We start from the raw sequence: 20,179 nt of genomic DNA on the forward strand, positions 1-20,179 counted from the left end.
GTGAAGAGTCAAAAAAAAGGAAGCCAAGCTTGCAAATCTGGGTGACTGGGGGGATGGTGGTGCCTTCAAAAGTAATAGGGAAGTCCAGGAAAGGGGAGGATGGAGAGGAGAGTGATGAGTTCTGTTTTGGACCTGTTAAGGTGGAGATGCTTGTGATACATACAGTTGGAAATGTCCAGGTGGTTAATATCCCAAGAATCTATCCTTGGCTTTCTCTCTTTTTCTATGTCTTTCTTGTTCTTTTACCGTAAGTTTGATTATCACCTCTATACAGATGGCTCTTAAATCTATATATGCAGCCCTGAGCTCTCCTAAACTGGCATCAACTGCCTTCTGAATACTTCTGCCTGGATGCCTCTTTGGTATCTAAAAATCAACATGTTCCAAGGAGAACTAATTATTTTCCTCTTTCAATTTCCTCTGTTTCTGTGGAGGCCACTCACTCCCTTCTTCCCTACCTCCCCACTTCCCACTTCCTGGCACTAGGTTCTCAACCTTGGCACCATCCTTGACTCTTCTCTCTCCCCTCTGCTTTTTACACCCACTTGTCAATTCTACCTTCACATCTCTCACATTCATCTTCCTATTTTCACTCACACTCTTGTTCAGGTCCACATCACCTTTCACCTGGAATTTGGCAATAACTTCCTAACTGTTTTTCCTGCTTCTAGCCTCTCCTCCCTCTGATTAAGCCTACACATAACTGCCACATTAATATTCCTAAAACAAGGGAGAGTATACCACTCCCTTGCTCAGAATCTTTAGTGTTTCTATATTGTCTTGAATGTAAAATACAAACTCTTCAGTCTGGCATTTAAAGTCTTTCGTAGTCTCGCTTCTACCCACCTTTTCAGATATATATTATTCTCTTTCATGTACCTACCATTTCAGTTAAATTTAATGCTCTACCTCCTATCTCTGAAGTCTTTTCTGACATCTTACCCCATCCCTGTTGCTAATCTTTTTTTTCTTCTTTAACCATCTTCTATTTCCTTATTTGTGAACAGATTACATGCCCCTCGTAGAGCCAGAGGGACAGCTAGATGGTTCAGTGAATAGAGTACTGGGCCTGGAGTTAGTAAGACCTGTATTTAAATCTGGCCTCAGATATTTAGAAGCTGAGTGACCCCGGGAAAGTCACTTAACCCTATTTACTTCAGTTTCCTCATCTGTAAAATGAGCTGGAGAAGGAAATGACAAATCATTCTAGTATCTTTGCCAAGAAAACTCCAAAAGAGGTCATGGAGAGTGAGACATGACTGAAAAAATGCTAAACACTAACCAAGTGGAATGTAAAGATAGAGATTATTTCAGTTTTGTCTTTGTATCATCCCTAGTGCCTAACACAGTAAATGTTGATTAGACTCTATTGGTTTCTTTGGCATATGGCTTTAGAACACCCTCATTAAAGCGTATCACCTGGGAGGGATTATGCTGAGAATGAGTGAAGGTGGAACAGAATAAAGGCACTAGCCTTCCCTTGTGCTATTAGAATTAATGCTTACAGACTAACTGGACTATTACCTTGAATGGAACCAGGTCCTAAAGGGATAAGGTACAGGAAGGGTAAATTCTAATGAAGAAAGTGGAGGAAAGGGGGAGAAAGGGAGGTTCTCAAGCATGGGGTTCCCATTGAGGAGGTAAGATCTTGGTGGAGAGCCACAGGGAAGGACTGTGCACAGCATGGCACCAGCATACTGGTACTGGGTACTGGGAATGGGGACACCAAGGAGGAGAAAGCAATGTAGCCAACAGAAATAGCATGGTATTATGAGGGAAAAGACCTGAATTTCTTGCCCTCACTCTGTTACTAACTTGCTATATGACCCCAGGAGGATCATTTCTCTTCTCTGGACCTCAGTTTAGACTAGATGACCCCTAAGCCTCCTTCCAGCTTGTTTTATGTAGGATATCTTGAAAGAAAAAAACAACAACTTTGTGTACTTTGAAAAAGGTCAGTCCTGCATATCATGACGTACTCCTTTCCTTGTCTGATTTGTTCAGAGAGCTGGGCTAAAAGAATGTACGATATTCTCTACTAGTCAACACTTCCAGAAACTCTGATCATTCTCATTGGCTTCTCAGACAATTCCCTTTTCCTAGAAGGGACCAAAGCCAGCCCCAAAAGTCATTGGCCAGATCCATATTCCTCTTCAATTCACTGTTTAGAATGTAAACTTCTTGTGAAAGGGGCTTGTTTCGTTTGTCCCGAGCATCTTGTACAGTACCTGGCACATTGTACTTAATAAATGCTTGTGGATTGACTAGAGCAGGGGTTCTTGACCTGGGATCTGTGAAATGGGTTGTTTTTATCTTTTTAACATTTTTAAAACTGTAAAGGGCTTTCCAAAAGTCTTAGTGTGGTTGTAAGGTACTAAAGCTTAAAAAGTTGCACTAAGACTTTTAGGACTCCCTATATTTTCAACAAAATTGATTTCCTTTGTAATCCTGTATATTTTGTTTTATGCATGTAAAAGTATTTTCTGAAAAAGGGTCCATAGGCTTCACCAGACCATCAAAGAGGCCCATGTGGCCATGGTGCCAAGGCCTGTGTGCCTTGGTTTAGAGAGCTGCTTTCGTGTTGCAGAACAAATCTTGATAAACAGATAACAAGGGCTGAGGCTGAGCATCACAGCTGGTTCTTGGAGTCCAGCATTCAGATTCCTCAGGCAAAGCAGTGCTCACATATGCTCAACCACACGGAGCACCAGGGACATTGGAATTCTTAGATTAAAATGACTGACTCTCCTTCCCCCCACCCCTCCATTTCTCCCCCCTCTCCACAGTCTCAGGAGGAAGTCTGTGATTTGCTCCATGCTGCTCCATTCCAGAACATTTTGCCTCGAGTCTACATTAAAGGTAAGAAAATCCTGAGGGATCTGACAGGCTGAGCTAAGGGACTAGTCTTCAGTCTTGAGTCTTCTAATAAATAATTCCCAAAGAGACTTGCCTTTTTTGACAGTTTTCCTTAAATGAGCAGACTTGAGACTGTTATTCAAGGGTTAGTGACTTCCAGCAAGGGGTGGATGGGGAGAAATAATGAAAAAGCAGAGAGAATTTTACCATTTCAGTCCAACTAAGCATATAGCTCAGGATTTACTTAGAAGTGGAACTCACTGATTAATTATCAGAGTTTAAATCTGACTTCCAAGCCCATTTATAAATGTCTTCCCAGACATTACACTGGGATAGTGTCTCTAGGTTCATTATTTGCTCTCTTTTTCTGTCCACTGTTTGCCTGAACAGAAGGGGAACGCTTGGAAGTCCGGATGAAGAGACTGGAAGCAAAGTACGCCCCTCTTCACCTCGTCCCTCTCATAGAGCGGCTGGGGACCCCTCAGGTAAGAGCTCAAATGGAGGGAAAGCCTCCCTCAACATCTCTGGAGGTGTCCCCAGGCATTCCAGCAGCCTTAGGATCTAAGGAGATTTCACAAAAAAATAAGAGAGATTAGTAATATACAAAGGCACAAGTCATTCATAATGGCCCATTTTAATTCACACCAGGGAAGGCATGAGGCCTAACTTGAGACATCCAGGTGCCAGGGTGTGAGGGAATAAATGCAAAGAAAATGGGATTTAGGGCAAAGGAAACCAACAGGTTATCAGGCCCTAGAAGGGGAGGTGGTGAGGCCTTAGGTGCTTTGATCTTCAGGCTAAAACAGGAGGAGAAAGGGGCCCAGTGGTCCTTTAGGAGATTACCCTTGAACTGAGCCACCCATTTTATGCCCCATTCCTCCTGCAGTAGTACTGGAATGTAAATACAGGAAGGAGAGTCATTTGAGCTAAGCCTGAAAAGGTAAATTCAAACCAGATTGGAAGAAGCCTTAAATACTAGGCTAAGGAGTTTGTATATCATTTGGTGAGTTATGGAGGGCCACAGAAGTTTCTTGAGAAGAGGAGTGACGTGGTCTGAGTTGTCCACTAGGAAGATTAATTTGACAACACAGTAGATTGGATCTGTTATAAGAGAGCTGTGCAATGCCTCACCTAGGATGTCTGAAAATGTGGAAATCCAGGGTCCTTCAAGAACTGCCTTAAGCTACCAAAGGCCAGCAAAATATTACTAAGGACATATTCCTCTAACAACTTACATTTCTGTAGGGCTTTAAAGTTATTCTTTTTTTTTAATTTTTTTTATTTTTAACATATGTTTTTAAAACTTTGGGTTACAAATTTTCTCCCTTCCTCCCTCCCCACCCACCTTCATTGAAAAGGCAAGCATCTCATACAGTTATAGATGTAGTCATGCAAAACACTTCCATAGTAGTCCTATTGTGAAAAACTAAGTATATTTCCCTTCATCCTATCCTGACCCCCATTTATTCTATTCTCTCTTTTAACCCTGTCCCTCCTCAGAAGTGTTTGCTTTTGATTATCCTCTCCCCAGTCTGCCCTCCCCTCTATCAACCCCTGCTCTCTTTTCCCCTTCCACCCCTTATTTTCCTGTAGGGTAAGATAGATTTCCATACCCCAATGTGTATGTTATTCTCTCTTTAAGCCAAATCCTATGAGAATAAGATTCACTCATTCCCTCTCACCATCCCCCATTTCCCCTCCACTGTAAAAGCCTTTTCTTGTCTGTTTCATGTGAGATAATTTACCCCATTCTACTTCTCCCTTTCTCCTTCTCCCAGTATAATCCTCTCTCACCCCTTAATTTTATTTTCCAGATATCACCCTTCATCTTCAACTCACCCTGTGCCCTCTATCTATGTATACATACATATAATTTTTTTCCCTCCCACTACCCTAATACTGACAAAGGACTCATGAGTTACAAATATCATCTTTCCATGCAGGAATGTAAACAGTTCAACCTTAATAAGTCTCTTATGATTTCTCTTTCCTGTTTACCTCTTCCATGTTTCACTTGAGTCTTATTTGAAAGTCAATTTTCTATTCAGCTCTGGTCTTTTCCTCAGGAATGCTTGAAAGTCCTATTTCATTGAATGACCATTTTTTCCCTGAAGGATTATACTCAGTTTTGCTGGGTAGGTGATTCTTGGTTGTAATCCTATCTCCTTTGCCCTCGAATATTATATTCCATGCCCTCGTCCCTTAATGTAGAAGCTGCTAAATCTTGTGTTATCCTGATTGTGTTTCCACAATACTTGAATTGTTTCTTTCTGGCTGCTTGTAATATTTTCTCCTTGACCTGGGAACTCTGGAATTTGGCTACAATATTCCTAGGAGTTTTCCTTTGGGGATCTCTTTCAGGAGGTGATCTGGATTCTTTCAATTTCTATTTTGCCCTCTGGTTCTAAATATCAGGGCAGTTTTCCTTGATAATTTCTTGAAAGATGATGTCTACACTCTTTTTTTGATCATGGCTTTCAGATAGTCCAATAATTTTTAAGTTCTCTCTCCTGGATCTATTTTCCAGGTCAGTTGTTTTTCCAATGAGATATTTCACATTTTCTTCTATTTTTTCATTCTTTTGGATTAGTGTTACAGTGCCTTTATTTCTCACATTGTCACTAGCTTCCAATTTCTCCATTCTAATTTTTAAGGAAGTATTTTCTTCAGTAAGCTTTTGGACTTCCTTTTCCATTTGGCCAGTTTTGCTTTTTAGGGCATTCTTCTCCTCATTGGCTTTTTGGACCTCTTTTGGCATTTGGATTAGGCTATTTTTTAAGCTGTTATTTTCTTCAGTATTTTTTGGGGTCTCCTTTGGCATCACTCTTAGTTTTTCCTCTACTTCTCTCACTTGCTTCTCAAAATCCTTTTTGAGCTCTTCCATGGCCTGGGACCAATTCATATTTTTCCTGGAGGCTTTGGATATAGGAGCTGTGGCTTCATTGTCTTTTTCTGGTTGTACATTTTGATCTTCTTTGTGACCAAAGTAAGATAATATAGTCTGACTCTTTTTGTGCTGCTTGCTCATGATCCCGGCCAATTATTTGAGTTATAAATTCCAGTGTGGAGAATGTACTGTCCCAAGCTTCAGGGGTTTTGTGCAGCTGTCTCCGGAGATACATCTAGGACCTGTAAATTTTCAGTTCTTCCAAGGTGGTAAGATCAAGGGTGAGGTGTTTACTCCTTTCCTCTCCTCTCTTCTCTGCCTGTGCTCTGGTCCATGAGTGACCACAAGCAGTCTTTTCTGTGTTGGAATTGTGAGAATTTCCTCTCTACAGCCACTGCAAGCTCCAACATTCCAGTGCTCCTTCTTGCCCCAGGACCGTGACCCTGAACTGTGACCCAGATCCAAGCACAGGCAAAGCAAGAGATTCTTGCAGCACTGGCAAAGAGATCCCTGCAATCCGCCTCTGATCAGCCACCCGATTCCCCCTCAGTCTGTGGGCCAGAAGCTCAGGAGGCAGCCACCACCCCGGGACCACACTCTTGGGGAACTGGAGCTGAGACCCTGCGCTCCTCTCTCAAACAGACTTTTCCACTGACCTTCTAAGTTGTCTTTGGCATTTGTGGGTTGAGAGGTCTGGAAACCACCACAGCTGCCAGTAATTCAGTCCAGCTTCGCTGTGGCCTGCACATCCATGTCGCACTGCATTCCTCTCCCAGCCCAGCATGATATACCTTTCCAATCAACCATCTAGGTTGTCTTGGTCTGGAAATTTGTTTCACTCTCTTTTTGTGGGTTCTGCTGCTTTAGAATTTGTTTAGAGCCATTTTTTATGGAGGGGTTTGAGGGAGAGCTCAGGCAAGTCACTGCTTTCACTCTGTCATCTTGGCTGCACCCCCTTTAAAGTTATTCTTCACAACAAACCTTTTGAGTAGGTGGTATGAATATTATCTCCATTTTACAGATAAAGAAACTGAAGGTGTTAAAGAGTGCTTTTCCAAAGGTCATACATGGGACCCTCCAAAGGGTAACAATCAAGATAGTGAAGGGCCTAGTGAGCTTGTCATTTGAGAATCAATTGAAATAACTGGGAATATTTAGCCTGGAAAAAAGCAAGTTTGAGGTGGAGCGGGGAATTACAGCTTTGGTCATGGAAATGGATGGAAATGGATTGAATTTGTTCTCTTCAGCCCCACAAAGAACTAGTTGCAAAGGAGCAAATTTAAGTTTGACGTCAGGAAAAACTTCCTAACAGTTGATGCTGTTCAAAAGTGGTAGTTTACCCTTCATAGGAGGTCTTCCAGTAGAAGAAACTAGATTACCGTTTGTCTGGTGTGTTTAAGGGGATTCCCTTTGAGTATGGGTTGGACTAGGTGGGCTCAGAAGTTCCTCCTGGTTATAAAATTCCCTGGTTCTGGGAGGAGACTGGAGGCTGAGAGATGAGTGTGGAGGCTGTTGTAATAGTCTAGGTGAGTAGGTGAGAAAAGATTCCTACATTAGGTTGGTAGTAGTGAACATGGGAGGAGACTATAGATACAAGAGCTGTTGCAGAGAACATTTGGGCTTCTTTTATTCCTCCTTGGAGCTGAAGATAAACTGAGAAATACCTATCACGATACCAGCTGCTGCACTGAAAAGGACAGAACCTCCAAGCATGCAGGCCAGCAGTCCACTTACTCACTGTTTGGACTCTTCCCTAGAGGCTGAGATAGACCTATTCATAGTTATGTCCGTGCACCCCCGGCCTTTCTCCACTTCTAGGCAAAAGCTGCCTGAGTTCAGAAGCTAGCCCTGTCCAAATGACTTGGGGTGGGTTAATCTAGGTGTGTGGATCAACCAGGACTTTACATTCTGTCCCTTCAGTTTAGGCTTTTCCTAATTGAGTTGTCCCACCAACAAAAAAAGAAGGGGAAAAGAAAAAGAAGCTGAAATTTCAGTTCAGAGGGAAAAGAGTAACAACTACTTAAAGACTGCTTCCCTACAGAATATATTTAGGGGAGTGTGTCTCAGTTGCCAACCTGTTAACAATAATAATAATAATAATAATAATAATAATAACTGATGTTTTATAGCATTTTAAATTTTGCAAAGCACTACATACATTATCTCATTTTACCCTCACAGCAACTCTGTGGGGTGGGTGCTATTATTATACCCATTTTACAGATGAAGAAACTGAGGCTCAGAAAAGTTAAGTGACCTGCTTAGTGGCATATAGCTAGTAAGTGCATAAGGTAAGATACAAACTCAGGCATTCCCAATGCCAAGTCCAGTGCTCTGTCTACTATACAACCCTGCCTAGGGTCCTGTCACCATGTCACAACCATCCTTTTCGAGTGAGGAAATAGGTCAGAGAGATTACTGGTAGGTATGCACAGTGGTTAGAGTGTTAAGCTCGGAGTCAGGAAGATGGGAGTTCAAATTTCACCTTAGATATTAGTTACATGACCTTGGGCAACTCATTTAACCTCTCTATGCCTCAGTTTCCTCACGTATAAAATGAGAGGGTTAGAGTTGATGAACTTTAAAATGAGGGCCCTATGACTGTTTTCAGGAATGTGGCATCCATCCCAGATCTTACATCTTACATAGCTGACAGTCCTTCAGACGTAGACCTGTGTACTTCAGGACTCAGGAAAACATGGAATACCATACAGAATTTCAGGCATACAAACACCCCAACCCCCAGGGGAGAGGCAATTCAATTGAATTAAACAAATCCTTATTAAGTATCCAAGATATCATGGGCACATGAGGGCACTCGGGGAATACAGAGATTGACAGGACATAGCACTAATTCTAGGTCCTGGAACGTGTCACCAGGAAAGCACGTGCAACACCTGGGACAATCCCAGAGCCACATTGTGGGATCTGTGCTGCTCATCCAGGTCCACAAGCTTGCAGAGCCCCTGCTTCTCCCTATATGCTCCTCCACTCATTGCCACAGGTAGGGCAGCTACTGAACACGCTCTGTTCTTTCCATCTGACAGCCCTAAATAGCCTGGCTAACTGCTAGCCTTGTCAGAAGATCTAGTACCATCACCCAGCTCTTTTCTTCAGTGGGGGAGAGAGTGTAGACATGGATGGGAAGGTCCCAGCTCTCCACACCCCCTTGCAAACCTCACTACAGATACTTATGGGCTTCTTGGCGTCTTCTGTTAGTTCTGTTACTTCTCTGTCATCCCACAGGGAGGGCTCACATGAAGGGTGCAAGAAGAGGATAGTTTGGAAATTAAACGGTCCTTTGATCAGCCAAAGCCTCCTGGTGAATAAGCTCAGGAGGGGCCTTTTGATGGAATGGAAGGGGCTTTGGGGCTGGGCCAAGCCAGGGAGACTTGAATCCAAGTCCTTCTTCTGCCTCTCACTTGATGTGTGACCTTAAACAAGTCACATCCCTTCTTTAGACTTCTGTTTCATTCCTTGTAAAATAAAGGGGCTAGATTAGATGGTTTCTTAAGCTTCTTCCAGCTCTGATCTTCTAGGTTCTAAGGTCCCTTCAATTTAATTCAACAAGCATTTAAGAACCTACTATATGCCAGGCACTTTGCTAGACCATGGGATTAAAAAAAATACAGTAGTGACTAACCTCGGGCATCCTAGACTCCATCAGGAAAGATACCATGTACTCACAGAAGTTGTACAAAATAAATACAGTTTACATGAGCAGAAGAGGATGAGAAAAGGTCTCATGTAGGAGGCGGGACAACAGGTTCTAAGAGACAGAAAGGTAAGGAAGGAGTGCATTCTGGGCATGGAGGACACAAAAAAGGGAGTGCTAGATGTGAGAAGGCCAGTCTGCCTGGACTGCAGCATGAATAAAAGGAGTAGTGTATTATAAAGGGCAGTTAGGTGGCACCAAGCCTGGGGTCAGGAAGACTCATCTTCCAGAGTTCAAATCTGGCCTCAGACACTTACTAGCTGTGTGATCCTGGGCAAGTCACGTAAACCTATTTGCCTCAGTTTCCTCACTTGTAAAATGAGCTGGAGAAGGAAATGGCAAACTACTCCAGTGTCTTTGCCAAGAAAACCACAAATGGGGTCACAAAGAGTCAGACGACTGAAAATGACTGAGCGACAACAATGTTGTAAAAGTTGGAAAGATAGGTTGGGGCCGTGTTTAATATACAGGGGGTTCCTAAAGTCTTAGTGTAGTTTTAATTGAATAACTTAAAACTGCATTAAGCTAAAGGCTTTAAATTGCATTAGACTTTAGGAACACCCTGTTTATGGAAATCGTGTTGCAGTTTCTGAAGCATCTGAGAGTGTGTTATTATTGTTGTTATTTGAGCTGGAAGGGGCATTTCGAGAGCATCCTGGCACAGCAGTTCAGATACCATGTTAGTGAGGACATTTTCAGGCTAGTTCCCCAGGGAGTAGGATCAGATCGTCCAAGAATATTTCCTTTTAGGGAATAATCCCTTAAGCCAGCAGTGTGCAAACTTGTCTTCTGTGTTAGCACTCTCACACAAGAATCTGGTCTCCAGTTCTTCATGCCTGGCGTCTGTTTGCATTTAGAAAATTATGAATCACTTCGTGGTTCTATTTAATAAATTGTCCTTGGGCCTGTTAGAATTCCCTAGTTAAACACTCAATATTTACCCAGTTAAGTTCCCTTTAGGTTCTGTCCAAGTTGGAAAAGAGTTAGCGATTTTGTAAACCCTTCTCCCTTCAAAAACTGGTCCAGAAGTTAGTCATCCAAACAACTACAGGAAAACTAACAAAACAGTTTGGAGGCCAGTAAAGTTCATGAGAGGACTCAGCAATAGCGAGGACAGCATCTAAGGAGTTGTGCTTATATACTGAACTCGTCTTCTTTGGTTGCCATATTTTCCAGAAACCCTGGACCCAGAGTATTCAGGAGGCCCTGAATATGTCAAGTATAAAGGCCCCTGCCCCCTTCTTCCCCTCCCTTCTCCCCCAGCTTAATAAAGGCCAGAGGTACACCTTTTATTGTTGAGAATTGGAATACATCTCAGAGACCAGTGGAAGTCAGGTTTCTTCTGTAATGTGTAATAGGAAAAGTGTTTGATTAGAAGTCACTTTGTCTTTAGCTTGCTGTGTGAACACAGCTGTTGTGTTTAACCATTCTGTATCTCACTCAGTAGAATGTAAACTCCTTGAGGTTAGGGACTGTTTTTCCATTTGCCCTTGTGTGCCTAGTCCCTAACTCTGTATCTGGTACTTTTGCCCTTGTATCCCCAGTCCCTAACCCTGTATTTGGCACCTCCCCCCACCAACATAGGATAACAATACTATACCTTTCCTACCTGCCTGGCCTGAGGAGGCTGGTCTTCCCAGTGAATAAGTCTACTTAGGAGACAAAGATCAAAAGGTTACTTGGGGAGCACAGAATTAGAGCCAAGGGTGTTGGCTACTGTAAGGGATAGTTGAACCAAATGAGGGTAATTAATATCAACCCTGGGAATATTTCTGTCTGAAAAAACAGGGCTGGTCACCTAGAATTAGGGCATCTTTCCTCCCAAGACAGAGCTGGAGAAATACTAAGAACATCTTCATGTCTAGCATTCCCTTTCCTTGACTCTTACAGACTGCTTTTTTGTTTGCATTTGTCATAGCATTCCCTGGCTTCATTGCAACAAGCTTTTCTAATGAGTTATAAGCCCCAACTTTACAAATTATTGTTCACTGATTACATTTGAGGTTGATGATTTCCTGGAGCGGGGGTAGGTAGGATCCTTAACTTTATAAGGACACTACTTTTAAATGTCTAGGGTCATAAGGACACAGTAGAATGAGACATTTATGGGAAGGCTTTCATCTAGACTCAAGAAGTGGCATTTTATGACCTGGTCTCTAAATTTTAGGTTCTAATGTTTGAGGACAGAAAGAATGTTGAACTGATCCACAGGGCAGTCAGTCGAAACACCTATTTCATGTCAATGGCATTATGGTAGGGTTGCTTAATTACTGAACCCAGAACAGAAGGAAAAAAGCAGGAAGGGCAAAGGAACGATAGCTAGATGGCCAGGATGGATGACTGGATGGGATGCGAGGATGGTCTGATGGGCTGGGACTGGCTAAATATGGCAGGCTAGTTGAGTTTGCCATCACTCACTGATCAAAACAGCTAAACCCAGGGCAGGGATTCCAAACCTGAATGAATTAACTCCCCCAGGGACTGGGGGGTATTTTTTCTGGTAGTCCAGTCCAAAGGTACTGTTTCAGGTGAAGAATAGCAGCACAGACATAAATAAATTGACACAGATACAAAATAAATTGGGAGAAGAGTGTAGGGGACTTCAGGTACAATCTGATGACAGATTATGTGACTGTCATCTAAAGAACCTTCTAAGGTCACTAGAAAGTTGGCCTACTGGGTGATGCAACTCATGAAGCCTCTCATAGGACTCTGACATGGAAAGGTCCCAATCTGTAGAAGTGGAGGGAATGTCCATACCAATAAAAGCATGAAATGTTAAATGAAATCATGGAGCACTGAAGGATCCATAGGCATCCAGCCCCCACCCCCAAGCCCTCAGTCATTGTGAATAGACTTCAGGTTCTACTGGTTTGGGAACTAAGGGGGAGGGAGGAAGAGAAGAAAATCTCCAAGGAGGATGGGAGGAGAAAGAGAGAACTACCCACAAGCTTTCACAGACACTTTCCTCCCCAGCAAATTGCAATTGCCCGGGAGGAGATCTGCTGACCAAGGAGCGACTGTGTTGCGGACTGTCCATGTTTGAGGTCATCCTGACGCGTATCCGGAGCTACCTCCAGGATCCCATATGGAGAGGCCCACCCCCTACCAATGGCGTCATGCATGTGGATGAGTGTGTGGAGTTCCACCGGCTCTGGAGTGCCATGCAGTTTGTATACTGTATCCCAGTGGGCACCAACGAATTTACAGCTGAGTGAGTGACTAGGGGGGTGTGGGGCAAAAGCCACCCACCTCTAGAGATTCCATGCTAGGTATCCAATGATTCATGTTTAGATATCACTGGGCGGGGGGGGGGGGGAGGAAGGCGATAAAAGACAAGGAAAAAGAAAGAGCCCCTGCCATCAAAATGCTTATAGTCTATTGGAAAAAAATAAAGTTATATATATGTATAGATATACATAGATATACATATATACATAGATATAGATATATAAACTGAAGCAAGCCCAGATGGCACAACATAAGAGAAATAAGATGTTGTATCATAAAAGTATTGTTCAATATAAACAGCAAATACAAAAAAAATTAGAAATGGGAAAATCCATGGTTGGGTGATATCATTAGAAGAGGCCACTTAGGGGAGAAAAGGCTTGAACTAAGCCTCAGAGGATGAATAGGATTTGAACAAGAAGAGAGGAGGAGGGGAGGCATTCCAGAAGAAAGAAATAGGGAAGGGAGGCAGCTAGGGTAGTGCAGTGGATAGAGCTCTGGCCTTGGAGTCAGGAGGACCTGAGTTCTGATCCAGCCTCAGACACTTGACACTTACTAGCTGTGTGACCCTGGGCAAGTCACTTAACCCCAAGTACCTCACCAAAAAGGCAAAACAAAAAAAGAGGGAAAGCAAAGGTATGGAGGTTGGAAGAAGCAGGGGGAAAGAGAGGAGACTAACCTGGCTGGAGTAAAGGGTTTATATAGTGACAGGTGTGTCACAACTAGCATTTAAAGGTAAGGTGGATTAACTTGTGTAGAGCCAGATTTGAAAGCCAGGACCAGATGTCTGGATTAGATCTGAAGGGTAGTAAGGAGCTATTCTGGGTTTCTGAGTAGGACTTCCAGGTTTTTCAGTTGAGCCTGGAGTCAGGAAGACCTGAGTTCAAATCCCACATTAGACACGTACTAGCTGTGTGGCCTTGGGCAAGTCACTTAACCTCTTTGCCTCAGTTGCCTCAACTGCAAAATGGGGGTAATAAGAGCACCTCCCTCTCAGGGTTGTTGTGAGGCTCAAATGAGATATTAATTGTAAAGCATTTAGCCCAGTGTCTGCCACATCGGAAGAGCTATATGAATGTTAGCTATCATTAAAATTATTATTAATAATAATTAATAATAATAAGTTGATGCCTGTCATCTCATAGGATCATTGGTACAGAGTTAGAAAGCACCTGAGAAGTCTCTGAGTCCAACGCCCTCATTTCACAGATGAGGAAACCAAAACACAAAGGTCAAGTGACTTGCCGCAGCTAGAAAATCCCACAGCTAGAAAGTGCCTAAGGTGGGATTTGAACTCAGGCCTTTCTGATTCAAATCCAATGCACTGTCTGTTACATCACACATCTCACTCCCAAATCCCATGGATAAGAGGTGCTCCTCCATACCCACATACAGGTTGGGAACATGAGGGTAAAGTGTGATCCAGAATAGTTGAGACCCTTCCATATCTGGGACCAGGCTACCAGCCGTGGTCCTAGCACAGGGACTTAGGAGGCTCTTGTTTCCCAAGCTTCCCCCTCATTCCAGGGCCTGGCTTTCTTCCCTCCCAGGCAGTGCTTTGGGGACGGCTTGAACTGGGCTGGCTGCTCAGTCATCGTGCTCCTTGGACAGCAGCGACGGTTTGACCTGTTTGACTTCTGTTACCACCTGCTGAAGGTGCAGAGGCAGGATGGGAAGGACGAGATCATAAAAAATGTGGTAAGAAGAACAGGGTGGGTAGGCGAGTGCAGGGGAAGGGGTCCCAAGGGAGAATGTAGAGACAGAGTGCAAGAGAGCAGAAAAGGCAAAGAAGTAAATGAAAACAAAACAAAATGAAATAAAAGGCATTGGACTTTTCCGACAAGTACAGGGAGACGTAAAGACATTGAGCTGGGTGAGGAGCTGATAGTGTGAAGCTATGAGCCTGCAGCTCCTAAGACAAGGGGATGAGTCAGGTTACCTCACAGGGCCAGGAGGGAATACAGCCCCACCCCATCTCCTGTCTATTTTTTTTTTGAGGTATTTGTATTTTATATGTGTGTGTATGTACATATATATATATATATATATATATATATATATATATATATACACACACACAAAGATATATAGATATATAGATATAGATATAGATAATTTACCCCAATTACATGTTAAAACAATTTTTAAAGGTTTTTTTTTTTAGTTTTGAGTTCCAAATCCCATCTCTCTCTCTCCCTCCCTTCCTTCCCACCTCCCTCCTTGAGAGGGTAAGCAGTCAGATCTTGGTTATTCACACGCACTCATGTAAAACATTTCCATATTAGTCATTTTGTACAAGAAGACTCAAATAAAAAAAGAAAGTGAAAAATAGCATGCTTCAGTCTGTATTCAAATAGTATCAGTTCTTTTCTGGAGGCAGATAGCATGCTTCATCATTAGTCCTTTGCGATTGTCTTGGATCGTTGTATTGCTGAGAATACCAAGATTAGGCTATAGGAGTAGGAACCTGCAGGCTTTCTAGCTGTGTGACCCTTGGCAAATGACTTTTCTGTGCTTCGGGTGCCTTCCCTCACCTCTCTGTTCTCTTTCTCCACCCTTCCTTGTGTTCCGCACCCCCACTCACCATCTTTGCTGCAGCCTCTGAAGAAGATGGCCGACAGAATCCGCAAATACCAGATCCTAAACAACGAGGTCTTTGCTATCTTGAACAAATATATGAAGTCAGTAGAGACGGACAGTACCACCGTGGAGCACGTACGCTGCTTCCAGCCGCCCATCCACCAGTCCTTGGCTACCACTTGCTAAGTGTAGAGGTTCCCTAATAAGAGCCTATCAGGAGGCGGAGGGAAGGGACCACCTCCAGACTGTGTCAGGGCTGGCTCAGGAAACTGGCGACCTGTGGGCTGGACATCGAACCAAACCAGATACCCCAAGCACACCTTGACCCAAGCCAAGAGCTGGGCCTGTGCATGCTCTTCCATGACATCTCCGTGGTTGGTTTCTCCCATAGCTTAAAAAAGAAAAAAAGAAAGAAAAAAAAAGGACACAAAAACGGCAGTGCGTGCTTTTTCTTCCTCATTTTCTTCTGTGTTGATACTAAGAATTCATTGTTTGACCCTTCAGCATCCCCGCAGCCTCCAGCTGTCCCCATCGCACGACTATGGCTGTTCCTTAAGGCCTTCCATCTTGTGCCCACCTCTGCAAACATAGCCATGTGTGACCTCGTGCTGATCTCTGCAGGCTTCAAGTGGGGAGGAAACTTCTGGTGCCCGTGGTTCTCTGGAGAAGCAATACCTGGCAGAGCTTGGAACCAAGGGCGAGTGGTGCCTGCCTGCCTGCCTTGAGGCACAGGTGTCGGTCAGGCCCCAGCTGTTCAGCACATCCCACATCCTCACCTAGCCCATTCTCTTTGGTACCTGTCTCCTCCTGCTCCTCCGAACACCTCAGCCCCAAGAGCACTGAAGGACTGAACAGACGTCCTCCAAGGGCTATTGGGCAGTGCCCACTCACATGCAGTACATGAGGTTTCTTGGTGGTGGTTTCCTGCTGGAAGGTGCTTGCTCTTGCTTTTTTCTGACTCCAAAAGAAAGTCAGTCATCTTCCCCACCCCACCCAACTACTGCCCTCCAGGAGGGAACTTATAATTTAACTCATGCCTACAGCACATGGAACAGCAAGGGATCCGTAGTACTCCTGAAGCATGTGTGACCTTCACATCCCCAAATTTTAAAAAAAAGCCCTTCTAGCCGGGGGACCTTTCTGATCTTCTCCAGGGTTTGTTGCCAAGATAGGAAACTGAGCTGCAGATGCTCAGCAGCAGTCCATTCCTGTATCTTCCCGGGGACCAGGTACAAAGGACAGCTCTGAACAAAGGAAGAAGCATGGTACAGTCAAAAGAGCAATGACTCCATAGTCAGATGTCCTGAGTTCAAATCCAACTTCTGATGCTTACTTACTACGTATGTGACCTTCAGTAAATCATTTAAGCTCTTGGGTCATTAGTTTCTTCATGTGTAAAATGAGATCAGACTCTCTGGCCTCTAAATACCTTTTCAGCTCTCAGTCTACGATCTCATGAAATCTCAGTAAATATCAGGCAGAAATCATTTCACTTAGGGTCAGATGTAGTCTGTTGAGGGAAGGAGAAGTGGGGTAGAGAGAGAAGTGGTAAATGAGCACTTGTTAACTGAAGTTTAGGGGCATGGACTCTCTCTCATAAATGCTTCCACTTGCTCCCAGCTCCCTACTTTAACTGTTCAGAAATCCCACCTGCCTCTAGAATGATAAGTGACTTTCACATAGGATATACAAATCCCTTTTCTATTGGAAATGTCAGACATGCACTGAGGTAAACATCCCAGGGTGGGGGCTCCTTTTCCCTCTCTTCACAGGGTGCTTTGGCCAGGGCAGCTGACAACATTTAAAGTGCCTCTTTGGGCAGTCTGTGCCCTGCAAGAAATGGAGTTCAAAGGGGAAACTCTGAGATGGGGTTTATGCCAATCAGCTGGGCCAATTTTGCTGCAAGGAAAGGTGGGAAGAAGAGAGACTTGAAGCTAATTGAATGCATTCGTGCCCTAAGCAAGGAAAGGGGAGAACAGGAGTCTGTTATGAGAGAACTCCTAGGAGGCATTACTCTACACCTGGGCCTGTGAACGTTCTGTGCATACCAGGGCAGCATCCCTAAACTGTTGGAAGAGAGCTGTGGGCAGGAAAGGAAGATAAGAGGCAGTGTGGTACAATAGAAATAACACTGAATTTGGAGTTGGAGGACCCAGGTTCAAATCCTGGCCCTACCTATGTGACCATGGGCACATCACTTAACCTCTGTGGGTCTCTGTTTTCTCCACTGTAACATGAGGGGGTTGGACTAGATGGCTTCTGAGCTCCCTTCCAGATCTATGATGCTGTGAGTTATCCAAGGGGCTGATTATCACCAGGTAAAAGCTTGGAATTCTCTCATGGAGAGAACCATGCCTTCCTTTTCCACATCCAGCCAGAGGTGCATCCCAAGGTGAGGGAAGGGTCATATTCATTGGCAATCAGATGCTACAGCAGCCCAGATCCTCACTACTTGTTGCTAATGAAGTTATCAGAAGAGCCACAGACCCCAGGTCTGTTAAGTCAGAGTACTGCTTAGCTGGTCAGATGCTTCCGGAGAAGAGCAGCTATTGACCTATCAGGATCTCTCAAGCTGCTATCGGGTTGATGAGTTCATCCTTCATACTTGATTTGCCACGGTCAATCCAGGGTTCCCAGTCGAGGTGGGGTGCTACTCCAGCAGTCTTCTGGCAACCCCAGGGCTGAGTGTGGCCCTCTAGCAAAGCCACATTCTCTGTGTGAGCCCTGCCTCTATGGCCATTACAAGGGCTCAGGACACTTTGCCATTCCACCATCTTGGACAATGGTTTTCAATCACAATGTAGTCCTGGCAGCTCAAAGAAGACACCTCTTATAATCCCAGTGAAGTGAATTGAAGCTCTCTGTTAACACTAGCAGACACCAGGCTATTGCCAAAAGGTGTCCATTGCAAATATCAGTCAATTCTAAAATTTGGACTTTAGACTCTAGGAAGAGCCAGTGCTGATCAGTGAGAGTTCAACCCACTCCACGTGGCTGTAGTTGTCTGAGAGTAGGCCAATCAGATTACTGATCTAATACCCACCCCCACCAGGGAAACGGATAACCCTATCTCAGGGTTGAGGTTGATTTACTTTATAAGGTATGGATTTACCTGGGAATGGTTAATCTTCATAGCCCTGTCCTGGGTGATGTAGAAAGATGACACCACTTCAAAAATCACCCACTTCAAATTCCTTCTCAAAGTTAACATTCTTAACTCCTGCAGCAGAAAAAGTCGTATCTGAAGCCTTTGGAAATTTGTGAATTTGTGGTATTTTTTTTTCATTCTATTTTCTAGCAGCACTTCTTTATGGCCACTAAACATAAAAGTCCAATATCTCTGTCACCTCCTCCCCTGCTCCCTCCTCCCCACCCCACCCCCCAGTATCATTGGCCCAGCTTAATTGATGTGTGTCCAAGAACCAGAAAAAAAAAAAAACACCTTGATTTTTAAGAGTTTAAAAAAAATCTGTTTGCAGAAATTGTCAATGTACCATATTTGTATTAAGAGTCTTTGGGGTTTTTTTGTACAATGAATTTACATTTATTTATGGTGAGTTCTATTTACGCTAGTGATAAAATCATGGTGTTAAATTCTTACATCATATTTGCTATGCAGCCGAAGAAGATATTTTGGTTTGTATTTTGGGGGGTATTTGTGTTGAGTTGATAGATGTTTCCATCTCCATTAAAACTGCTTCTGAACTGGTAAAACCAGCACCACAGTCTCCTCTCCAAATGTTTTCATTTTCAAGCTATGGGGGAGGCCCCTGAGAATGGCTCATTGAAAGGAATAACTTCGAAAATTGTTAACGACCAAGAGGGCAGAGGAAAATCAAAGACCAAGGGAAGCTGTTCAGCCTGGTCTCCTGGCATAGCCCTCTTTCTCTCTGTGGTTAGTGTATATTCAGTGTCTGCACAGTAAAGATCCACAGAGAGCCCAAAAGAACCCGTCCTCTGCTGGCACTGGGAGTTTTCTGTCTCTGATTGAAGAGGGAGTATGGCAAAATAGAAATGAGTACATAGGAGTCGTGAGGCTTGGATCTAGTCCTGGTTTTCCCATGCACTAGCTGGGTGACCTTGGGCAAGTCATTTTTAGGGTTGCAAGCCAACTTGGGCAGTGTGGCCAATATTTTAATCATGGAAATCAGTTGCCAGCAAGGTTCTATGACCAATCCTAGTATTTCTTATATTTGGGTTCTATCATCACCTAAACAATTCACCAAACTGAATGGGACTTGGAAGGGGAGGAAGACAGAGGGGTGTCTTGGTAGCAATCACATAGTTGGGGGGAAAGGGGACACATTCTTACTGATGTGTCAGTTACAGTCTTTATCTTAGGCTTAATTTTGGTAACTCTAGTAACTTCCCCTCTCCTGACCTCGGCTTCTCATCTATGACACGAAAAGGTTGGACTAGATAACTTGGAAAGGCCCCCCTGGTTCCAATATCGCATCACTCATCTTGCAGGTGTTCTAGGTCAACAGCTTCAAATGAACTGATGAGTCAATTGCATCACAAAATGGCAAAGTTAGAGTCTCAAAGGCCATTGAGACTATGTTATGCACAGCTGAATAACAATCTTCTACACAATATACTCAAGGAATGGTCATCGAGCCTCTACTCAAGGACTCAAGGACATCCCACCTTTCCCTTTGCCACCCCCAGGACTTAAGTCAGGAAGACCTGAGTTCAAATCTAGCCTTAGACACTTACTACCTGTGTGACCCTGGGCAAGTCACCTAACTTGTTTGCCTCTGTTTCCTCTTCAATAAAATGATCTGGAGCAGGAAATGGCAAACCACTCCAGTATCTTTACCAAGAGAATCCCAAATGGGGTCATTAAGAGTCAGACATGACTGAACAGCAAATTGTAAGGACAGTTTCCCAGACATCAAACCTAAATTGGT

The 20,179-nt window shown here is 43.7% G+C and overlaps 1 protein-coding gene across 1 annotated transcript in view; it reads left to right on the forward strand.

The window, feature by feature from the left end:
- Positions 1–18,994, forward strand: part of CYFIP2 (cytoplasmic FMR1 interacting protein 2) — a 137,847-nt gene extending 118,853 nt beyond the window's left edge. The window contains 6 exon segments of the mRNA XM_078150535.1: positions 2,787–2,859; positions 3,247–3,341; positions 12,435–12,450; positions 12,453–12,672; positions 14,240–14,387; positions 15,288–18,994. Coding sequence (XP_078006661.1) covers positions 2,787–2,859; positions 3,247–3,341; positions 12,435–12,450; positions 12,453–12,672; positions 14,240–14,387; positions 15,288–15,455 — 720 coding nt within the window. The 3' untranslated portion in view covers positions 15,456–18,994.
- The last annotated feature ends 1,185 nt before the right edge of the window (positions 18,995–20,179 follow it).

This window comes from Phascolarctos cinereus, unplaced genomic scaffold (assembly GCF_003287225.1).
Source record: "Phascolarctos cinereus isolate Bilbo 61053 unplaced genomic scaffold, phaCin_HiC Scaffold_2;HRSCAF=192, whole genome shotgun sequence".
In the NCBI taxonomy this organism is placed as follows: Eukaryota; Metazoa; Chordata; class Mammalia; order Diprotodontia; family Phascolarctidae; genus Phascolarctos; species Phascolarctos cinereus.